Raw genomic sequence first — 22,500 nt, 5'->3', positions numbered from 1 at the left:
ATGGAGCAGCTCTTAATGCAAGCTTGCAGGTAAAAAAACAAAAAAACAAAAAAACTTTTTTTTTTTTTTTTTGCACACATTAATTATGTTATTATATGCAAAGTATTTCTTGTTATATTATTGTATAGAGTGGCTTATATTTATGTGAACATTATGGTCATCCTAAATAGTTGGGTTTATCACCCAAGTAAGTTGTGTTACCTAGCACTGCAAGAAGTACTTGTTCTTATTCATGCTACTTTTGATGTGAAGAAGCAAGAAGGACACCCTGTGGCAAAATCTGGAACACTCAGTTTTGCTGCAAATGTTAGATTGATAGAAGCTTTTGCAAATGCATGTGGATATGCATTAATATTTATCCAAGCTGTCATAAATGATTTCACATCATAGTGTTGGGGAACATGGTGCTCATGGCAAAAACTTTAAAGTTTAATTATAATATATAATTTTTATGCAGAAGAGGCAAATGTCAGGACTTTTTTATTTTGAGTTAAGTTCTGGTCATTTTTTAAAGTATAGCAGCTGCCTGCATTATAAAGGAGCCATACATTGTGTGGAAGGGCATAGGGGTTAAATGTAGTTCTAAGTCAAAAAATGATGTGAAACTAGGAAGTACTAAGAATATCAGGACATGGAATAATAATGGAAAATAATGAAACGTATGTAAGAGAAATAGTAAACCAGAAATAGAGATGCTGTTACAGTCTGAATGTGAAAATAACTGGAAAATTAACAAAGTCCTTCTGATCATCTCTACAACTACTCAAAATGAGCTCCTTTGTGTGTGTACATTTGTATGTGTATGAACATTTAAAAGTGGTTTGTATGTGTGAGGATTAAGAATTTTATTTTTATTCTTCATTTTGCTAGGCTGCACTGGCAGAGAGTAGTTTACCATTGCTTAGTAACCCAGGATTGATAAATAACGCATCCAGTGGCTTACTGCAGGCAGTCCATGAAGATCTCAATGGTTCGCTGGATCACATTGACAGTAATGGAAATAGCAGTCCGGGCTGCTCTCCTCAGCCTCACATGTAAGTGCAGTTAGCATACTTTCAAGAAAAAAATGCCTTAGTCTAAGAACCAGTATTACTTGAAAGTGCTTTGAAACATAGGTAAGTGAAACACCTGGAAGTATATATTTGAAACTAAACATTTATATTAAAACATTTAAATAGATACCTTCATTTACTGTGTAGTAAGATTGGTTTTAAGATTTTTTTCTTCAAACCTCAATTCAATGCCTTGCAAGCATTGAATGTAGAACGTGCATGTTGGCGTTAGTTGTAACTTTAACTGTGAGTCTCTAAACCATTTATGAACTGTAGTGGAGATATTGCCCATTTACATAAACCGTAAAATGCAAAGTTTAACTGTTGCCCACAGTTTACATAGAAGCCAGTAAAGTGTAACTTTTTGCCTGTCTTATAAATCAGTGTAATTACATATTCAAGTTTAATTACTGGTGCGTCTGTATTGGCAAGGTTTATATGTTATATTTTATGCAAGACTACGATTCCTATTAATATTTAGCAGCTAACTATATCATTAATTACTCTAAAATCTTTCCCCTACCATCTTTTTAATGGAGCTGAGAGAGTGGAAGTATTAAAAATTGATGTATTGTGGATTTCAGAAATGTGTCTGACGCTTTAGAAATGCCTGGCCTTAATCAGTGGTGTCAAATGTGGCAGTTTCTTGTTTACTAAATAGTAAAACATGTATCTTGGAGGTATTCTTTCCCAGGTTATTTATATAATAATTAGCAGTGTGATATTTAAGTAGACTTAGTTTTAAGTTTACTGTAGGATGATTTTTAATGTGTATATACAGTTATGGTCTTAGTGTTTTCTTTATTTGAAGTAGATGATCCAATTTGCTTCTTTTTCATTCCATTTTCTCTTTCACATTTTAAATGTTAATTTTAACTTCTGGAGTGGGATATTTAGCAGTAATGGTAATTGAGACCAAATTCTCTTTTACTTATGCTCTTGTGTGTGGAGAATCCATTTTGATCAGACCTTTTTTAGGGGAAATGTATCAGAGTTTTTCTTATCTTTGGCATGTTAATATATCTATGATCAAATAGAAATGTTTATTGTCATGCATTTAATTGTTTTATTGAACATTTATTCTACTTGCCTTTGAAAATAATACACTGAAAATGTTAATGTATTTTATCATGTTCCAAACCATTACTTTTTCAAAATGGAAAAATTTGTCTTTTGGAAGTGTCTTTAGATGTATTAAATAATACAAAAGAAGTAATAAAACTTGAAGTAGAAAGAACATGAATATATGCTCTTGAGAGTAACACTACTCTAAAACAAGTAAAGTGAGCAATCAGACAAAAGTTTTTATATCCCATGCTTTATGCTATCAACCATGCAGTGGGTAGCTTGAGGCCTTTTACTTTTAGCAGTTCTCCTGAGTATGCTAATGCTCTCTTTCTGTATAAAATGCCATGACAATAAAACTTTAAAGAGCAAACAAGAGTTAGATCATGTGTGTTAAAAACAGATACTTTACAGGAAAGAATGACACTTGTTATCAAAGTTGTTTTGTAAGTGTTTGGCAGAGATGTTTACATATCCTGTGTAGTGTCTGGCATTCAGCTGGATAAACTGAGATGTCTGTGCATATGATTATGTAGATATGGCTACATTTATAGCTGTGTTAATAGCTGCTTATTGTAGCAATTGCCTATAAAAACAAACTAAATCCTTGAGTTACACCCCAACTTGAGGTTTAGCTTGTTTGTTGTTTGCCAGAACTGGCAATTTCAGGACTTTTTGTGGTTACTGTTTGCAAACTGTCTACATGTCGCTTAGCTCTTGATTGACGTAAAAGAGTGTAAATGTACCAAGATACCACTGGAGAAAGAGGTTATGCTTGTTCAAGCCTTACACCAAATATAGTGCAAGATCATTGGTCTTCTATGAGACTGTGAACTATCAACTAAAAGATGCATACTGTGTCTGGTGTGCTACTCACTTGCTAAATGTTTGCCTTTTCCATGCTTAAAGAGATGAGAATATGAAAAAGGGAATGCAGTCTGCAAGGAATTCTGAAAAGTCGTGGAAGCGAGAGGCTATTGCAGGAGGCAGAGGAGCAAGGAAATAAGAGACCTCTTCCTGCTTCCGTGATCATGTTTAGCAGTGCCCCCTGTTTTTGCTAAGGTAGAGACTGATACTTAAAATGAGAAAAGAGCATAGGGAAAGCACAACAGAAGTAAAATAAATAGAGAATGTAGCAAAAAGTTAAAGATTTTAAACTTTACATTTCCTACACAGATTACATAATCCTGATTTAACTATTTTTAGTTTCAAGAATAATACTAGTGAATAATAGTGAAAATAACTTGTATTTACTGCCACAAGTAGCCACTTGTATCTTCCCCAGATGGTTCTCCCAGGAAATCTTGCTGTTTCTCTGCTGTTTTTCTGTTCTTGTTGGTGATAATTAGTGCATTCACCTATAAAGTAGGTGACTCTATTAGTCTCCAAGTAGGTTGGAGACTATGTCTCCTGATTCCCAGGAAAGTGTACTAGTCACAACACCAGGAATGTGCTGAGCAGTTACTGCCTGCTGTGTTGCCAGGAATGATAGAGATGGCATTAGGGGAAGAGGCAATAGAATGTGGTGCAATTTAGGGATCAGAGCATTCGTTTGGGAAAGGGCAGGGTCTGGATTCTAGATCAAGATCCCAAGGGTAAATACTTATTTGTTATTAGACCACCAGCAAGAAATACAAAGAGAGCCCCAGTGGCAGAGTGAAAGCTTATATACTTATGCAAGTTATTTATGTAGTTATTAGAATTGAATTCTGTATTGAATATTCTACATTGAATATTGCATTTAGTTTTATCAGATAAATATATACCAGTGGAAATTTCTTATTTGGGTATGTTTATATTTTTTAGTTTGATAACTTAATTTCTATATAAATAATAAAAACTGCATTTGCATGTTCAGTAGTCAGTATATCTATGCTTTGAACATGAGAACATAGCAAAGAAATTGTTTTCTGTTACTGTGTAATACCTTAGCTATTTGCTGTCAGAAAGAGAAGAAAGTTGTTCCAATCTTTGGATTTGGACCTGGTCCTTTACATTTGATTTTCAAAAACACTGTAGTGAGAGCAATTACAGTAATCAACTTACCATCTGTGTGTGGGTGCCTAACGTAGGTGGGTATATCTGCTTACTTAGAAAATATTCTCTGATCATTGACTAGAGAAAAACAGTAGGAATATAAATTCAACTAAATGTTAACATTCAAATGGTTAAGTGTAGTGAATCCCAGACCATGTATTTAGGGCAGTGGCACTTTAAAAGCTTTCCAGTTCTTGTCTTGATTAATGATATATAATCTGCTTTATTTCTTATACTTCTTGAACACTTAAATACTGAGGTAACTTTTAGGTGATCAGTATAACTATGGCTTGGTCGTTAGAATATCATGTGGGTTAATAATTATGTAAATAATTATGTAAAGCATCAGAAATTTTATGCTGCATGCTTCCTGGTTTCCATTTCTACTCTGATGAAAAATGATAATTCATCAGATGATAATCCCATATGGAGCATATCACTGGTGGGATCTCAAATCCTAGATTTATTTTCTGTGTTTCAGAAGAAATCAAAAGTTCTGTCTGTGATTATTCTTCAAATTCAGTTTCTGGTAGGCTGATGTGGACATCAAGTGCTCCATTCCTCACTGAGGGATAAATCTTCCATGAGGAAATGCTTTACTTATTGTAGACGTGTAGTGTTCAAAATCCCAAATTCCTCTAATAGCAATTGTCAACAATCAGTGTTGAACAATTTTCTTTTAATTGAAATCAATACTTAAGACTCTGTTTCTTCATTTTTTTAAAGCAATTGGTATGCACCAGGGTTATAGGGCACTACCAGAGCACTTTAAGCATCTTTTGTCCATGCATTCATGTTTTGGCGAATGCATCGTGAAATTCCTTTTTACTTAACTGTATAAATTTGGTGGGGGAAAAAAAAAGAAGGCAAAAATGTAAACTGCAAAGCTGATGTCAGGAAAAAAAAAAGCCATCAGAAAATATGGAAAATTGTAGACTGAGGAATATGTAGTCTCAACATAGGAAACAATAAGGTGGTTATGCCATTCTGTTACAATTCATTTAATAAGAGGAATTAACGAAGAAGATAGGGACGTTAAATATCCTGGTGAGGTTTTGTGGAATAAGGCTGTCATGTTTTTCTTGCTGCTCATGCTGTATGAGAGCGTAGACTGATGACAATGCATCTAATCTCTTATATTCTTAATTGAATTATAAAAATCTAGTTCTTAACAGCAAATCCAGAATCCTGAAGGTAATGGATTTCATTTTATTTTCTAGAATGATAATTGTTGGTTGCTTTTTTAAAAGTACAATGAAAAGCAAAAGTAAGCCTTGAAAAAGTCTGTTGTTAAAATATGAGTTCATATAACCTCATTTTATATGACTATTATGTTACTGAGTGAGCTCTGTAAGACTGGAAATATTTGAAGCCAAATGTCATGACAAACATACATCCCATGATCTTTAAAGCTGTTTTTAGAAAATATTATGTCAGGTTCTTGTGAGAAAGAATAAATATTCTCCAAATAAACAAGACTGATAGTCAATCTCAGATGAATGAGAAAAATGAATTTATCCAGCATCATCTTTCATCTTCAATTCTGCCTCTGAAGAAATGAGTTCCAGCTATCTGTGGTTTCAGTCACCTTTTCCTTTGTATTCTGCTGTTGTTCCCAACCTTCCTCCTTTACCTTTCCCACTCCTGCCCTGACTGGATCATTTCTCTTTGCAGTTCCATCTGCATAATCATCAAACTTGTTATTTTTATTCAAACTTTTTTATCTTTAAATTTTATTCCCAGAGGCAAATATGATTATTCTACTCTAAGATCATTTACTTTTGAGGTCCTTCAGTTTGAAAGAATTCCATTGTCAGGTTGTTCCCATATCTGATTATTCCAGTCCCCTACTGTTAAGCTTTCACACCACTTACAGTAGGTTACCTATCATTCCAGTTTTAATCCCTTTCATTCCCTTGTTTTTTTTTTGTTTGTTTTTTTTTTTTTTTTTTAACTTCATAATGTTCCAGTCCTCTGTCTTTCCTTCTTTCCTTTCCTTTCCGTTTTTTTTTTTTTTTTCTTGGGGGGGGGGAGGGGGGGAGGTGGTGGAGAGGAGGGGAGTGGTATCGTTACACTGTCCCATTTCATGATCTCTTTGCATTTACCTTGGAGGCTTGTTCCTTTCTAGGAAACTGCTATGATCCAAATCTCTTGTTCATTGTATAAGACTTGATTTACATAAAAAGTAGAGGAAAATAAACTCTCAAAACACATCAGTTAACAGGAATAGAAGCATTATTAAATAGGTGAGAAGCATGTAATTGAGCCAATGAATGTCGTAGCAACTGCAGTGTTTCTGAGTATCCTTGTTCATCAAAAAGGTCTCACTTAATCACATGACATTTTAACACCTGCTTAATTACACATTTTTTATTTATTTATAAATCTTAAGGAAGGAAGATAATGGACAAAGACTTTGCAACAACTGATTTTTATTTTTTTAAGTTGAAAGAGTAAGAGCCAAGAAGCATAGGATCATAAAGGTTACAGCTTTTGTATGAGCATGTTCCCATTGAAAGAAGTTCCATTGTGAGAATAAGCAGTGGAATAATTTTGGCTTTGCCTAGCACTACAAAGCAAGTGAAAGTGACAGGCAAGGCCAGCAATTCAACAATTTCTCATATTATTTTCTTACCATTTAGTTTTTTTAATCTTTACTGATTTTTATGGACAGTGAACTCCTGAGTTGTGACTGTGCCTTCTGCGATTTGTACAGAGCCAATTGTATGTAGGCCCTAATGGAAAAATAAGAAGAGATGTTCTGATTAATAATATTTTTCACCATTCCAGTTGACGTAGCTTTTCACATGAACATTTTTCTAAATATTTATATTCTCCTATTTTTTGATTTTGCATTACTTTACTTTTCAATCCATTTTTTCTCTACATTTTGTTTTGGTTCATCAATTCTCTTATCTTTCAAGACCGATGTTCCAGTCCTTTATCATTTCCTCTTTAGCTTCTTAAATGTTACATGTCTTACTGTGGATCAGTAGTTGCTATTTCTTCTTTATGTTATTCCAACCCCAATTGTTGCGCTTTTACAGTTCATTCCCAATGCTCTTGACAAAAAGATCACTCCAGAGATACAGTGCCTTCAGCTGAAAAGTGTCAGATCGCCAAAGCTTGGCTTGTAGAAGTTTGTAGGCTCCTGTGGGGTTTCACAGACTCTTTTTGGAAGCTGTATTGCTGAAAACTTTGTGGCCCTGCTGTCATGAATTCTCAGTGTACTGATGGACAAGGTATTTATGCTTTTCGCATAACAAGTATGCATAAGATAAGGCTGCATCTTAACTATTGCTACAGATGTTAAAAAATGTTTGAAGCTGTACAGTTGTGCACCTAAATCTGTCACTGATACGGTTGTGTAACACGCTTAAACTTAGTTTGTGAGAGATTCCTGCTGATATACAACACAAAAGCTGAGATGGTAGTGTCATTACATGTATTTCTAAAACTGTGTGCGTAGTTTTCAATTTTATCCACTTTGCATTTGGATTTAGAATAACTGTAATGTTATAAGCCAAACTTTTAAAAAGTAGACCCTCTAAATAATTTTCGTAAGTATGTGTCCAAACTGTGTCTTTACACTTAAGAATCATGTAAACAGTCAAATAAAAACATAGAATTATAGCCAATTGGTAATGTTTATACCAGTAGTTTAATAGGGTTTTAAATAATGATCCATACATTCAAGCAGAGTTTCACTGAAAAATCTAGGACATTATGCTGGGTAAGGGTTATTATTTGACAATTATTTAGTCTTTAGCATTTGTAGAAAACTCTTTTTGACACAGATCTTAAGACTAAAATTTTCAGTGCAATCTTTTCTTTTTTTTAAAGAGTCTATAGATAGACCATCTCAGTGTGAAATCCCCTGTGCAGAGCCCATTAAAATAATCAAATCTCAAGATAACTAAAGGTATGATTATACCTAGTAAAGTCCATATACAATATCAGTGTTCACAGTGTTCTGGCAAAGTTCAGTTGGGAAAATGTGATTTTGGCATCTAACAACAGTCTGCAATTTAAAACACTGCTGGGAATGCATATGTATAATGCTGACCCTTATACAATTTCTCAAAGGGTTATACTTGTAATGTTCTTCAGGCCTTCCAATTGTTTTCTCCAACTAAATAACAATATTAAATGTATTTCTTAAATTAGGCCAAACAAACCCAGTAGTATTCCTCCTTTATCAAGGAGGAATTTATCAAGGAGAAATTATCAAATTTATTTGTTCAGCTGTATCTATTAATAGCAGTTTAATGATGTTATACAGCCTTTGTATGATCACTGCCTCTCACTAACCCTTTTCAAAGACATCCATAAGCTTGTGGTTGAGACGTATAAGGGGAAATGTTTCTTTGATGCAGTATTATGTTGTGATAGTAGTACTCAGTAATTAGGGGCTTCCCCCAACTTCTTTATTCATTCCCTATTTCCCCCCTTTTCTTGTTTCCTTGCATATTTGGCATTATCAGTCATCACAGCTGAAAAATGTTCTGAGGTTTTATGTTCTCCTGTTCTAAGAACACAGGAAATAAGACTTGTGTGCCACCATGTCATACAATTTCCTCCAAAATTTATCATAGTTCATCTCAAATTTGAAAGCCATTACAGAACTTCATTCCTTTGGTAAGCCATATTCCCTTTTCCAAATATATTCCGTTTTAGTTTTACTGGTATATGTTCTATCTTATATAGTCTTTCTCACTCTTGCTGTTTATTTAAGTGTTATAGTGAGCACACTGAACTTCTTGAGTCTTCATTTTGGTAGGCCACGTAGGCTTTTTCTGATATGGTAGGCTGTTTGTTCTCCTTATCTTTCTAGGGGCTGTTCTGTAAAACTACTGTTTGGATTTATTTTCATGCACAGGTCGTAATTGAGTTGCTTGAAGTATTCCAGTTGCATATAATGTTTCTTCTTTCTGTCTTTATGGAGAAAAGCATTTTAGCTAAATTTAGCTCAGCCATTGTGGTTTATTTCTACAGTACAGTATTAAAAGATAGACTGGGGATGCTGTTGTGGTAAGGTCTGTACAAAGGCAAAACAAAAAGGATTTTCAAATTCCTGCCCCATCTCTTTCAGTCTTCAGATAGTAATTGAATTGTTTAATTTTTGAAAAGCATTTTCACATACAGTTTGAATAGAAGCTGTATATTACTTACACTGCTCTTACACCACTGTCCTCATTTAGAATAGCATCTTGCTTTGTTTAGAGAAGTCTTTGACACAATGCCAGTTGGCATTAGACTGACCTTTTGGTTTCATGTACTTACAGTGAAACCATGACTGGTCACAGTGAAATTGCCTTCAGATGAGCACCCATCAAGTAGTGTTTGGTCTGTTACTATGAAGGTTGTTTTATTCTTGTTGTCATGAAAGAAATTGTTGTTTTTCTATCCACCTGGACTTGCTAGAATTACAATTTAAAAAATAATTTTATTTCATAGTTAGATATTTATAGATGTAGTAATGAACAATGTAATACACTGTATATAGTTCTTTAGGCTGGAACATACTCCTCTGTGAAGCAGAAATCTGCATTAAGCATAGGCCAAAGTAAGCAAAGTAAGAAGGAGGATATTTTAATATAGGCCCCTTGATAACTCAAATATCTCCTAATCAGCTCAGTCTGCAGGCAGAATTTATTTGTTTTCCTGCTGAGGCCATGTGGATATAACATATTCTTCAGATGTGTTGCTCTTCACATCCAAATCTTAAATCTGTAATTGTTAGAAATGTGGTGAAATGCTCTGAAAAAAAAAAAAAAAAAAAAGCTTGAAGCATTAAATGTAAGAACAATCACTAGTGTAATTATGAGGTGGTGATGACTGGTATAGCAGTCATTCTTAAGTAAAGACTCTTAAAATTGTAGCTGATGACCAGCTGAATGTATGTTGACAAAGGTATGTAGTTGCAAAAGCATACTTAAAAGGAATGTTGTGTGTAAAAGTAATATCTATCTTCCACCCAGTTGTTTTGATAAGACCTCAAAGGGACCACTGTGGACAACAAACTTCAAAAAAGGCATGATAGATATATTCAAAACAAAACAAAAACACCCAAACAAAAATAACCAACCTTGGGAATAAAAATAATCAAAGAAAACTCATTTCTTATAATCAGGACGACCAGTCAGTGTAGATCCTGATTCTCATGTGACTCTAAAAGAATGTAGATAGACTGTCAGAAGAAGGCTGTAACTGTAGCAAATCTCAAACAGCAGAGACATGGGGGAAAGTGAGGCATCAGGATCTTAAGATGATGTCTTGGCCACATCATCTTGGGTCTTATTTGTGTGCTCAGCCTAGCTTTGTTCTTCAAGAGATGATGAGACCAATGGGCAATCCATGCCATCTATCTGTGTACTGTTCTTCCCACTCTGTGGCTGTGCTAATTTAGTAGCGAGATTGGCCTTTGAAGACCAAGGAGGGACTAAAAATAGGTTTATTAGCTGAGAAGAGAGAAACTGAATGGGGAAATAAGTCTTCAAAAAGCTGTCGTAGGGAAGATAGGAATGAACTTTTTTCTGTTAGGAGTATGGCAAGAAGTAATTGATTAACATTTCAGCAAGGAAGATGTAGGCTAGCCACCAGAAAAAAAAATATAAACCTTTCTGACTGTAGGATAGAGAAGTGCTAATATGTATACTAACTAGCACAGGAGGACTGATACTATAAGCTTCTGAGAAGAAATCAGAGCAGCACCTGTGAGGAGTGTTTTAGGTATAAATGATTCTGTTTCGGGTCACCGGAAGGGGATGAAAAGACAATGTGACCTCTTGAGGTCTTCCAATCTTTTATTTTATTCTAACAATATATGTGAAAAATAAGTTTTTTTTTTTTTCAGGTATGCCATTTCTTAGTAGAGGATGGCTGAGACTGACCAAGTCCATTTACTTTGTAATTTGGAAGAGCTGTCATAGTTAAGTATCTTTAAGCACTCTTAGTTTTAAGATTGAATGAACCTTGGCCTTACGGAAAAATATATAGTGAGTATAAGATTGAACTAACGTGAGAAATGTCAGCTAGGGCAGTGAAGACAGTCCTACACAGGTAAGTTCGACCCATTTGTCCCTGCTGAGTGTGACATGCAGACGTACTTGTTAAATGCTGTCATAAGTTATTTTGCAAAAAGCAAGCTGAAGAGATGGATGTTCTCCAGAGTTGTCCTGGAAGGCAAAGCTAGTTTCAGTTCAAGTCCTAGTTCTTAAACACTGAAGGAAAAAAAAATCTTCAAGAAACTTAATATATGAGAAGAAATCATTCTGATAACACCTTGCTGAAAGAATTATTGTCAAGCATACCTGTGAATTAAGATTTTTGATGAACACTGTCCATAAAGTGAATGGTACCAGGCCTAGCTATAAGTGTAATGCTACTTATCTCTTGTTGCTGCTTCATAACAAAGCTTTCAGGTTGCACTGTGGAAAAACATTGTTTAGCTTATAAAAACTCACAAAAGTGTGTTGGAAGTTCTATATAGGCTATATGTTTATTAAGATATATAAAAAACCATAGTACAGTTCAAATTCTTTTCATGGTTCACTGAATATCCCTCCAGATTTTGCCTGCTCTAATCCATGAATAACAGATATTTAGTTGTTGCTGGTAAAAGTTGTATCCTTTACACAAAAACTTAACTTCACAACCATTAAATACTACAGAACATGGCAGATATGTAACCTCTTTTCTTACAGTTTGTTGTTTTCAAGCCTGCTCTTTTTGGATAGTTGTTCAACAACTCCCCAAAAACTCAAACGCTCACATTTCTAGTATTTCATCATGTTCCTTCCAATTTTATCTTAATTTTTTTATGTTCTTTCTTCCTAATCCTTTTCTTTGTTTAGCATGTTAACTTTTGACGTTTGAACCGCATACAGTGGAGTTCTTGAAAGACATTAGAGGCCTATGCCTTAAGGTAAATTCTAGTCAAGTTTCTACTTTTTGTGGTTCTATTACAGAGAAGATGCATTCATTTAGGCAACAAAGGAAGCAAGCCAAAGTCAAAGCTGAGAATTTTGGTCACAGTCATTAGAATCAGAAAATATATATTAAGGTCATCTTCTTAATCAGAACTTGATTCCTAAAAATTCTGATCCTGTAAGGGCTAGTTGTGCATGAGTTTTGAGTTGCATTTGAAATTGAAAGAAAATATATTGCTAATATCAGTTTTTAAGTAAGATCCTTTCTTTCACTGCAGCAAAAGCAAAGATTTCATATGATTATTTTTGCAGTTAGTATTATTAGCATTCATAGCTGATAATATATCAGTGCAGATCAGGTATCCATATTTATTACCTTGACATTTTCTTGTCAAGTTTAAATATATATGTTATTTTAATTTTCATTATTTTTAAAGACTTAATTTATTATCAATTTCATTAACAATTTTTAATCAGTTATCTAGGGCTTTTTTGTTGGCTTTTTTTTTTTTTCCTTAAAGGGAAGTTGTCATGTGGGCATCAACAAATCTATCAGTTACTTAAGTTCTTTATTCTCTACAAATTTATTTTTACAAAGCTAATTTTTAAATGAAGTGTGAGGTCATATGAGGCTTTGCTTTTTAAATTTGCAACTTTTTTTTTTTTCAAATCTGACTTATTATAAACCTGAAATTCTTCAAAAACTTGTTTTACGTGTTTGCCTTTTCATTTTCATTTGCCACCAATATCTGTTTTTGATTTTTTCTTAGAATAGAAACCACAAATTTTATGTCTCTATTTTAAGTGAACCAGTTTGCATTTTGATGTGGTTATGCAGAGCCGAACTGATAGAGAAAGATGTGCCAGAACACTATCTACAACCATTTTGGGAACAAATTTATTGGTATATTTTGTAGATAAGCAGCACAAAATCACCCCTGAGTTGGGAAGTGCTATGATATAGAAAGGAAAAAGGAGAGGTTTGCTTATAATCTCTGTGAATTAATGGCTGATTTGCTTCTGTGGTATGAGGGTCAGTATCTGTTAGAATAGACTCCTATAGAGTAATGGTAAATGTCATGTCAGAATTCTTAAATGCTTATATATTTTAATTCTATTAAATAATATTGTCCAAATGAGCTGTGTAACTTACTGAGGATTCTCAGTTTTTTATTTTTAGTGGTAGCCTTGTGCTTTTTTTAATCATGAGAAGAAATTAGCAGTGGGATCATTGTAGTGATAAAGTGGGATCATTGTAGTGATAAAGTGATCATGAAAGATGCCATATTAAATCAGTTGACCCTTAATTATGTGTAAGGATGTAGTGTGAACTACATTTGCTTTTTTTCCTGTTTTTTTCCTATTTCCATATTTCTAATATATCACTTTTACTCATGTTTCCATGCTGTTGATTTTTCTGTGTTGACTTTAGTGGCAGATAAATAATCTCAAAGCACTCTTATAATTATTTAGTGTTTCCTTCTACAGAAATGTATAGGTCATGCCACAGGTCAGTTTTGTTGTTCTTTCTTGCTTTTGAGATGAGTAATAGCTAAGAGGTAATCAACCACCTTGAGTATACTAGTTGAAGTGATGGCCTAGTATAACTATATAAGCTTGTTTCATTCAGTACTTAAAGGGGGCTTATAAAAAAGATGGAGAGTGACTCTTTGACCAATCAGATAATGACAAGACAAGTGGGAATGGTTTTAAAATAAAAGAGGGGAGATTTAGATTAGAGGTTAGGAAGAAATTTTTCACTCAGAGGGTGGTGAAGCCCTGGAACAGGTTGCCCAGAGAGGTGGTGGATGCCCCATGTCTGGAAGTGTTCAAGACCAGGTTGGATGAGGCCCTGAGCAATCTGGTCTAATGGGTGCTATCTCTGCCTATGGCAAGGGGGTTGGAACTAGATGATCTTTGAGGTCCCTTCCAACTCGAGCTGTTCTGTCATTCATATTTTCACTGTCATTATTCTCTTCTAGTTAGTGTAACATACTGGCTTTGGACTTCAGAAGAGTTGTCACTGAAGAATTCCTAACAACACATTTCCTGAGCACTTACAGTAAATAGATACATATAGGTAGTATATTTTTAATTGTATTTGTCAACAATAGATTTATTTGGCATAGATTGTCAATTTTCTTAGTTTTCTCACAGTTACTTTTAGCTATGACTGGTGTATTACTTCGTTACTTCTGTTTATCTATTCTTTTATATTAATAATTATATTAAAAACATAAATGTAGAATCTTAGAGAGTTTTCACTGTTAACCTATTTCCATGTTGTGAAATAAACTTCTGTTCTTTTGTCTTTTTATTATTGGCAAAATTTTACCTTTAATTTTAGTAAGAGATTTTTGAGTTTTCTCATGGGAATTTGCTAGTAAAAATATATCAATCAGATCTCCTTGTTTATTGTCGTATAGCACTCAGAACCCTCAAAGGGAAAGTAGAATTAGTGGCCTTATATATACTTGTTATTCCACCTCATTTGTCTGGAAAAAAAATAAGTGTTTCAAAAGGTGTATCACCTTTGGTTATTCCCTCTTCTCCACAGGCATGCTGTCAGATGCATTGCATGTTTCACTTAAATCTGGTGTAAGTAAACTTTACAAATGAAATCTTGGCCCTAATGAAGTCAAGGGGAATTTTGCTGTTGATTTAAATGAGATCTGGACTTCATTCCAATAAATCATTTGTCTTCATATCTGTGGCTTTTCCTCACTTCATATTCTTCCTTCAGTCACTCCTAATCTCCATCTGGTATTTCTTGTGACTGCTTACAGCCACGTTTCTCAATTATAATTCATTAAAATCTTTTTCTCAAAATAAAGAGCTCTCAGATCTGGAATCTTTGTACAAATTTTCAAATATCTTATGAAGTCTTAGCAGTCTACAGTATTAGCAAAATTGCTAAAGTTGAAATCTGGAACCTTTTTGTCTGTAGCATATGAGCAAGAAGATATCTTCTTGGTTGTTGCAGAACTAATTGGCAATGTCGTCTTAGCCCCTAAGTTTCTAGGTTATTTTTTTTTTTTTTTTTTCTGTAATAAGAGTGTAATGTCCTAATATTTTCTGCTCTCTATATTCCAGGGAAATCCAAAAGGTACAGGTAAACCTTTTCTTTATGGGTTTTTGGTATTGTTTTCTTATTTGTTTTTACCTCCATTTCAGACACTCTATATTGCTTGTGGAATATTCTTCTCTTTAAAATAGTACCATGTGGTCACTTCACATTTCCAGATAACGATTATCTTCCTACTGTCCTCCTTGGTCTGATATTTGAGATGCATAAGTACTCAGAGGAACATTTCTCTGCTGTATTCATGCTAGATGTTCACTAATTAGTAATTGTTCTTGCCTTTTACTCTGGTCTTCCTTTTGGGTAGCAAAAATACCTGGGTAGCATATGATTGTCTTTATTTCTTCTGGAATATAAGAATATGCTGGGACCTATCCTGTTAACAGCTTTATTGATGTTCTACAGGATGGACTGTTCTCATCAAATTTGCAGATAACATAAATTGGGGGGGAACAAAGGATACGTGTAAGGATAGGATAGCAGTTCATAGGAACCTGGATGAGTTGAAGGACTTGGCCAAGAGAAACTTCAAGAAATGCTAATCCCTGCACTCAGAAAGGAAGATTCCCTAGTGATGGACACTGGGATTGCCTGGCTGGGAGCAGCTCTGATGAGAAGGACCTGGGGATGTTGGCAAAGAGCAAGCTGAGCATGAATCAGCATAGATACCTAGCAGCTGAAAAGATCAGCAGCATCCTGTGATTTATTAAGAGCAGTAGAGAGCTAAGAGACTGAGGGAAATGATTATCTCCCCCTGCTCAGCACTTGTTAGACCACATCTGGAATACTGTCCCTGGTTTTAGTACCTCAAGTGTGAGGAAGAAAAAGATATAACTCAAGTGCCTTAATACCACCAAGGTAGTTGGTACCAGCAGCACTTGCTCTATGAGATGCTGAGGGAGCTGGCCTTGACCACCCTGGAGAAAAGACAGCTTTGGGGTGGACCTGATCATCAGTACCTATTGGGAAATTAGCAAGAGGATGGAGCCAGGCTCTTTACTGCGGTGTGTGATGGTAGGCTGAGAGACATGGGCATAAGTTAAAATGAGATATTCAGACTGGATGTAAAGAGAACTTTCCTCACAAGAACAGTCAGTCAGTCAGTAGGGTGGTTGCCAGAAATGTATAGTCTCCAGCCCATTCTTGGAAGTTTTCAAGACCCAAATTTGATCAAGCCCTGAGCAAACTGGTCTTGACTGAAAAGCTGTGTCTTCTTTGGCAGGAGGTTAATGCAGAGATATTCGGATGCCTCTTCTGACCTAAATTATCCTGTGATCTTAAAGTGAGTATATCTTCATAAAGACACACACAGTGAGCAGAAGCAACTGATCTTACTAGCAACCAAGCTCAAAGAGAAGGATGCTTTGGGTTTTGTGTTAGTCATATCAGGTGCTTATTGAAGAGATGGATGTTACAAACGTCAACAACAACTGAGTTTACATCTTAGAGTATCACAAAAGAAAAGTTGTGTGTGCAGGACCAGTTTTGTGCAGTTGGTAATGATGGAGGTTGATTTTTTCCCTAGCAGGACTTCCCAGGCTTTTACTTAAAATAATCGAGGGGAAAGCATGAAGAACTGTAGGTTAATTTATAGTGACTGATAAAATTTCACCAATGCCTAATATAAATAGGAAAGCAGGTCTTTAGTTGTGTAAGTTTTAAAGGCAGTAATAGATTTATCCAAACTCATTCTGACTTGCTCCTACATCTTGTGACCATAGACCATTAGTTCTGTCTTATGCTGTCTCTCCAGTGATGAACTAAAAGTGACAAACTTTAGTGTTTTAACTAGTTACTCCAATGCACTTATATCTGCTGTAAGTTTGTGGTTGTGCCTGCCACGCTGCCAGCTATGGCCGTTGCCCCTCTTTTCCATCTTAATACAAAGTCAGTTCAACTTCAAATTCCACCAAGGTAGACTTGAATTTCTTAGTAATGAATAAGATAATGGATAGGGAAAGAAGTATATTTTGAAGGTATTTAGCTTCCAGTACATAGTTTCCAATATGTTGTATCTTCGCTTCATCCTTAGTGAAGTGAGGCAATGCACCCACAGCTGCCTGACAGGGAGACATGACAATAGGACTATCCTCCCTTTCTTACTTGAAACTAGAGATTAGTATATAGGCATTATTTTATGTAGACATAATAGCACTTCAGTGTATGTGATAAATACATAGAGGAAGTGATTCCTGATGTTCAAGGAAAAATAATAACAGATTCTGTGACAGCTGTAGCATTACTGAACTTGTATTTAATTACTCATCTAATATGCTTTTTTCCTTTTCAATATTTGGATTAGTGTTTCCCTAATTGGTTGTACATACGACAATAAACAGCTCACTTCTTAAGAAAAATAATAAACTTTTTATAATAGCATAAAATTGTAGAGACAAATGTATTGAATAGAAGTAGATATGTTGAAAAAAATGTAGGATTTAAGGATTTGGCTCCTTTTGCCTGTTGAAGCAAAACTGAAGCTCAGAAACATTGGATTGGAAAGGAGGGTTTTTCTTTTTAAACTGCCACAGGGTATTCTACAGACCTAGAGATGAGCAAGATGAGATGCAGCTTTCTCTGAGGAAATACTAGTCCAAATCTTCTAGGGAAAACAGCTGTTCTGTTTCTTTTGGTTCGTTTACTACATCTGTAATATAGTGATTATTATTTCTCCAAATAATATTTGGTGGGTTTTGTTTAAGAAAAGTCTATAAAGATAGCTTTTAAAAAAATAGTAGATCTGAAAGAGAAGTTAAATAAGCCTGTGAGAGACTTGAAGACATGATCTAATTTATTGTCCTTTATGCCATTACATACCAGAGAAAGAAACTCCCTGGTGTTACTGGCTGCCTAAGTCACTATAGCAATACAAGATACTTCCATTTGCAACATAAATAAAAATAAGTAAAATAAATCACCCTTTAATGATTTTAGACTGATTATTGCAACCCTTCCATGGAATAGAAATGCACTGAAATATCTTAAAAAATTACATGACTTGTTACAGACCATAAGTATATGGCTACAAAGCTCACTAGACCCATTGAGCTAGTTAACTTTTCTCTCTCAACATCTACTACCTCTTCAATTCAAAGCCAAGTACAAAGTCTTTTCAATGCCTGTCGTTACATTGACTTAAGTGTCTGAGAGACTGCATCTCTCTCGATCATGACTTCCCACAGTACTTTCCTTCAAATGATTCTAGCATAACATTAAAGATTTTGGGTAGTGCAACAATGTTCAGAAAACCCAGAGATAACCTGTAGAATTTGTTCCACTGAGAAGTCTGAAGCAGTTGTAGTACTCACTTCCCTGTCTGCTTTCAGAATCAAACGCTGAACCCCTTTTCCTTTCATACACATGCACAATAAAATAATTCTGTTTTCCATCTCATAGAATGGGATGAAAGAAATACAAGGAAACTAAAATTGTTATCTCTTTTTTTGGTAGAGTGATCAGGTTTGCTGTGGTAACTCAGTACTGATTGTTACAAAAGGCATTTTCTAATTTTGTATTTCTTCCAATGGAAAGTTGTGTTTTCTGTTCAAAGCCTGGGATAAGCACATGGATTTCTACTACCCTGGTCCAACCTTGTTTATTGTAATAATTTGCATTTTGCTGCCATGTGTTCTCACTACCGTTTTGCTGGTGTTTGTTTCCCCTTGCATTAAAACTAATGTGATGTGAAACCTCTGTAGAAAACATGCTATCCATAATTGAAAAAAATGTATCAAGTATCTTTTCTTCTTGTTGACACCAGTTCAACTCAATTTAATTAAGAAATCATCTTCTTGATTATAGGATCTGTTTTTTTTTTCTTGTCAACAACAGCATGCGTGCTAATGTTTAAAAGTTGAATGTAACACTTGTTTTGTTGCTATTGCCTAGATTTTAGCAGGATTTTAGTAGCTATAGCACTGTACAAGTTTTCCCAAGGACAGATCAGGTTAATCTCGTGCAAAATTCATGACACTTATCACATGACTCATTGTGGGCTTTAGGAATGTGGCTTTGTCTCTAAATATTTGGGAGTTACTTTATACAATCCTTCTTAGAAGATATTTATCTGTCAGCTTCCTGTTATCTTTCTCCTTTGAAGTCTGAAAGCTCTTCTCTGGCAGTCTTGATGAGGCCCTTGTAAATGTCCAGCAACTGTTACCTGTCTCTCGGCACCTGGCAGTTGTTCCAGTTAAATGCTGTAAATTATAGTGTACTTAAGGTTATAGTATGCATCTGAGAACACGAGAACTGGAAGTTGTAGTTTGCCAGTTTCAAAAGGGGAGAGCAGAAATCTGTGGAAAGCTGTAAAGCATGCTGAAAGCCTTAATGGCATGCGCAAGAGTGTTTGAGGCAGTCACAAAGACAGAGGGACGTCACATTCTTCGAATTATGACTGAGGAAGATGTATTCTGAAGCTCTGCAACTTACTGGAATCTTTCTTTAATACTTAAAAAGGTCTGTCACAGAGTTTAGTTTTGAAAGTGCTGGGGTACAAAAATTCCTCTTATAACAGTAGATTCACCAATTTTAAAGGAGGTGACCTATGGAAATGACTCTGCTCATCTATTTGTCTTCATCAAAAAGCTTTTTGAAATAATTTAGAATCACCATACTTTTCTGTTACTGTTTTCTGTTACTGCTATGGACATCTCTTCCTGTTTGTTGTGCAGTATTGTAAGTCTTAAACTCTGGTGGAGTTACAGGTTGTTGGCACTTCTGTAATACAAGACAGTTATTCTGATGAAACCTTTCCAACATGACAGTAATAAAACATTGCTAAGTGATTATCTTATCATCCCTTTATCCTACTGAAGAGCTAGCAAGGACTGAACTCAATTGCTCAATGTGTCTAACCTGTTCATAAAGGCCCCTAAGCATGGGGGACTCCAAGGCTCCCCAGGCAATCAGTGCTTTGCTAATTTCTAACTCCAACATTTGATTTGTTCTTGCTACAGACTAAGACATCCTTTTTTTTAGCCTGTCCTCATAGAGCAGTATGTTCTAAACCTCTACCCGGATTTTCTCCAGTTACCACTTATTTGACATCTCATCGTCTCTGCTGATGTCCTTGCGTTACATAAAGTTTTTTTTAACATCAACCTCTGTGTCCTCTAGGTCATTAATAAATATTCTTGCTAGTTCTGAACCACAGATGGGGCCATTAAGGAGCCATACTCATCTTAGAACACAAATTCCAGTTATGTAGTAGTTTTCATCAGAAGTCTGTAAGTCTAATTTGTTGTTAGACTATTTGAATAGCACAGTTATTAATGAAAAGACACAGGATGCATAAATACTTCTTCAGAATTTGTTTAAATACTCAGCACTTCACTTGGGAATATGTATAGTATACTGTTCCCATTGTGTAATAAATGGGTGGCACACAATTTTGCAGATAAAAATATTTAAATATGTATCTATTTAAGAACACACATTTTCATATTAGTTGCATAATACAACATATCAATCCTAATATTTTGCTCTTTATGTATGATAAATGTATTGTGACTGAAAGTCTTTGAGGTAAGAAAACACTGAGCGATTTATAAAATTGGGTGTTCAAATCACATTTTGAATATGGTAAAACAACATCAACAAACAAACTGACCAGGCCATTTTTGGTTTTCATAGATATTATAGTTGCTTCCTCCTCAGAACGTAAATAAAATATTAGACATGGAAGATCTATTACATCTCTATCCAACATGCCTTAACTTTGCCCTATCTTTGATTTCAAAAAAAAATATTCTAAAATTGAGCTGCAAGAGCCTATGTGTTTTTATTGGAGGTTATACTTCCAGAAAGACATGTTTGTATGGCAGTGTTTTCAGGAAGTTGTGCTCTTAAGGTGTTGGTAGAAAAGCCTATGGTTTTGTTTGATTTAATGGATGACTGAAGTGCTTGATTTTGGTCTTGATTTACTGATCTGGATGAAAGCGTAGTTGAATAAATGAACATTTTTATGTCCTCATTTTTATGTCCTCTAAGCTATTAATTCCACAGATTGATCATCAAAATAATCTTTGAGCTGTCCATACAAAAAAGAAGTCCTTAATACTCAAATTACATCACAAGAGAAATTAGTATCTTAACCTGGAATGCGTTTTAATGGACATTTCTTGTTATCCCCCCTGTTTGCACAGTGGCGGCACTCAAACCCCGGAAATGTAATAAATACATCTGGGACAGCACGCTAACAGAACTGAAGTAATTTGGTAGAAAATAAAAGATCTGAACTCAGATTAAAAAAAAAAAAAAAACATAACAATGAAGGAATCTGCTCGATATGCCAATGCATGACATTCAGTGACTAGGGAGCTACCTGGGGACAGAATATCGTAATAATACTGTTTACAATATATCATGATTAAAAAAGTTGAAAATTTCTATCAAAAAGTTTGTCACAATTGTGAAGAAAAAATATGAAATTTGAAGCTTAAACAGAGTTCCAAAGTTCTCTTCAGCACTTATAAATATTTGAGAAAAGATACAAAATAAATAATAACTTATCAAAAGTCCCTTAAGTTCCAAGGCACATAGTTATGTGCAGTGTCATAAAAAGGGATGAATGTTTTTTTCTCTTTATTCCAGAAGACACTTTTCAAATGCTTTTCAGTGATAAAAGGCATTGCTAAATGTCTCTGTGTTCCCTTGCAACCTGTCTCCCAAACAAACAAACAAGGTTAAGCTTAGCTGACTGAAGCACCTTGTTGCCTGTGGGTCCTAATAGGTGTATTAAAATTTGGTACATTCTATGCTGAGGTAGGTACTTAGCTTCCTGACCTTAGCTTCCTGACCTTAGCTTCCCATAGGATGTTCTAAGCCTTAGGTGTCTGCTGGAAACATTGCAACAGTGAGACATAAAAGATTAGTCTTAGTTTCTGTTTCTACTTCTTTATGGCAGGGTAGACTTTGCAAGGAAAATCAAGCAGTATGTCTTGTTCTTCACTGTTGTGAAGAGCAGCTACTGTGTAGTAGCATGTTGGATACTGACCCAGATAGTAATTCAGTAATCCTTGGATCTTTGTCTTGGATTCTAGCTATAAGGCAGTTATGTTATGGCTGACCGATAAATATTTGTGCAGTACATGTTGTATACTTCATTATTGAGGCTGTACCTGTATACAGTAAGACTAGTTATTGTTTTATCTTATTTCATTTTGTAAATTAAGAGTTTTAATGTGTTTATGTCTACTTCAACCAAGAGAAAAATCATCTTTTATATTTTTATTTGCTTTTGTCAATTCAATTATTTTTATTTTTATTTTTTAATTATTCTCCTATTGGTGAGAGCTGAAGCTATTCTGCTTCAATTCAAGACATAGATACATAT

General features: G+C 34.8%; 1 protein-coding gene across 19 annotated transcripts in view; it reads left to right on the top strand.

Annotated features, from left to right (window-relative positions):
- The window catches only part of FOXP2 (forkhead box P2), a 438,294-nt gene that overhangs the window by 407,947 nt on the left and 7,847 nt on the right, over positions 1–22,500 (top strand). For 15 of the 19 annotated variants that reach the window (XM_035333519.1, XM_035333508.1, XM_035333584.1 and 12 more), the window contains 2 exons: positions 1–29; positions 871–1,034. The exon at positions 1–29 is cut by the window's left edge and continues 41 nt beyond it. In XM_035333519.1, the coding sequence (XP_035189410.1) occupies positions 1–29; positions 871–1,034 (193 nt within the window). Of the gene's footprint in view, positions 30–870; positions 1,035–4,677; positions 4,967–17,698; positions 21,396–22,500 lie in introns of those variants that run through there. The other 4 variants (XM_035333590.1, XM_035333600.1, XR_004752973.1 and 1 more) reach the window with 4 other exon arrangements.

The sequence above is a fragment of the Oxyura jamaicensis genome, chromosome 1 (genome assembly GCF_011077185.1).
Source record: "Oxyura jamaicensis isolate SHBP4307 breed ruddy duck chromosome 1, BPBGC_Ojam_1.0, whole genome shotgun sequence".
In the NCBI taxonomy this organism is placed as follows: domain Eukaryota; kingdom Metazoa; phylum Chordata; class Aves; order Anseriformes; family Anatidae; genus Oxyura; species Oxyura jamaicensis.
The sequence above is the reverse complement of the archived record's forward strand: the minus strand, read 5'-3'. Positions and strand labels throughout refer to the sequence as shown.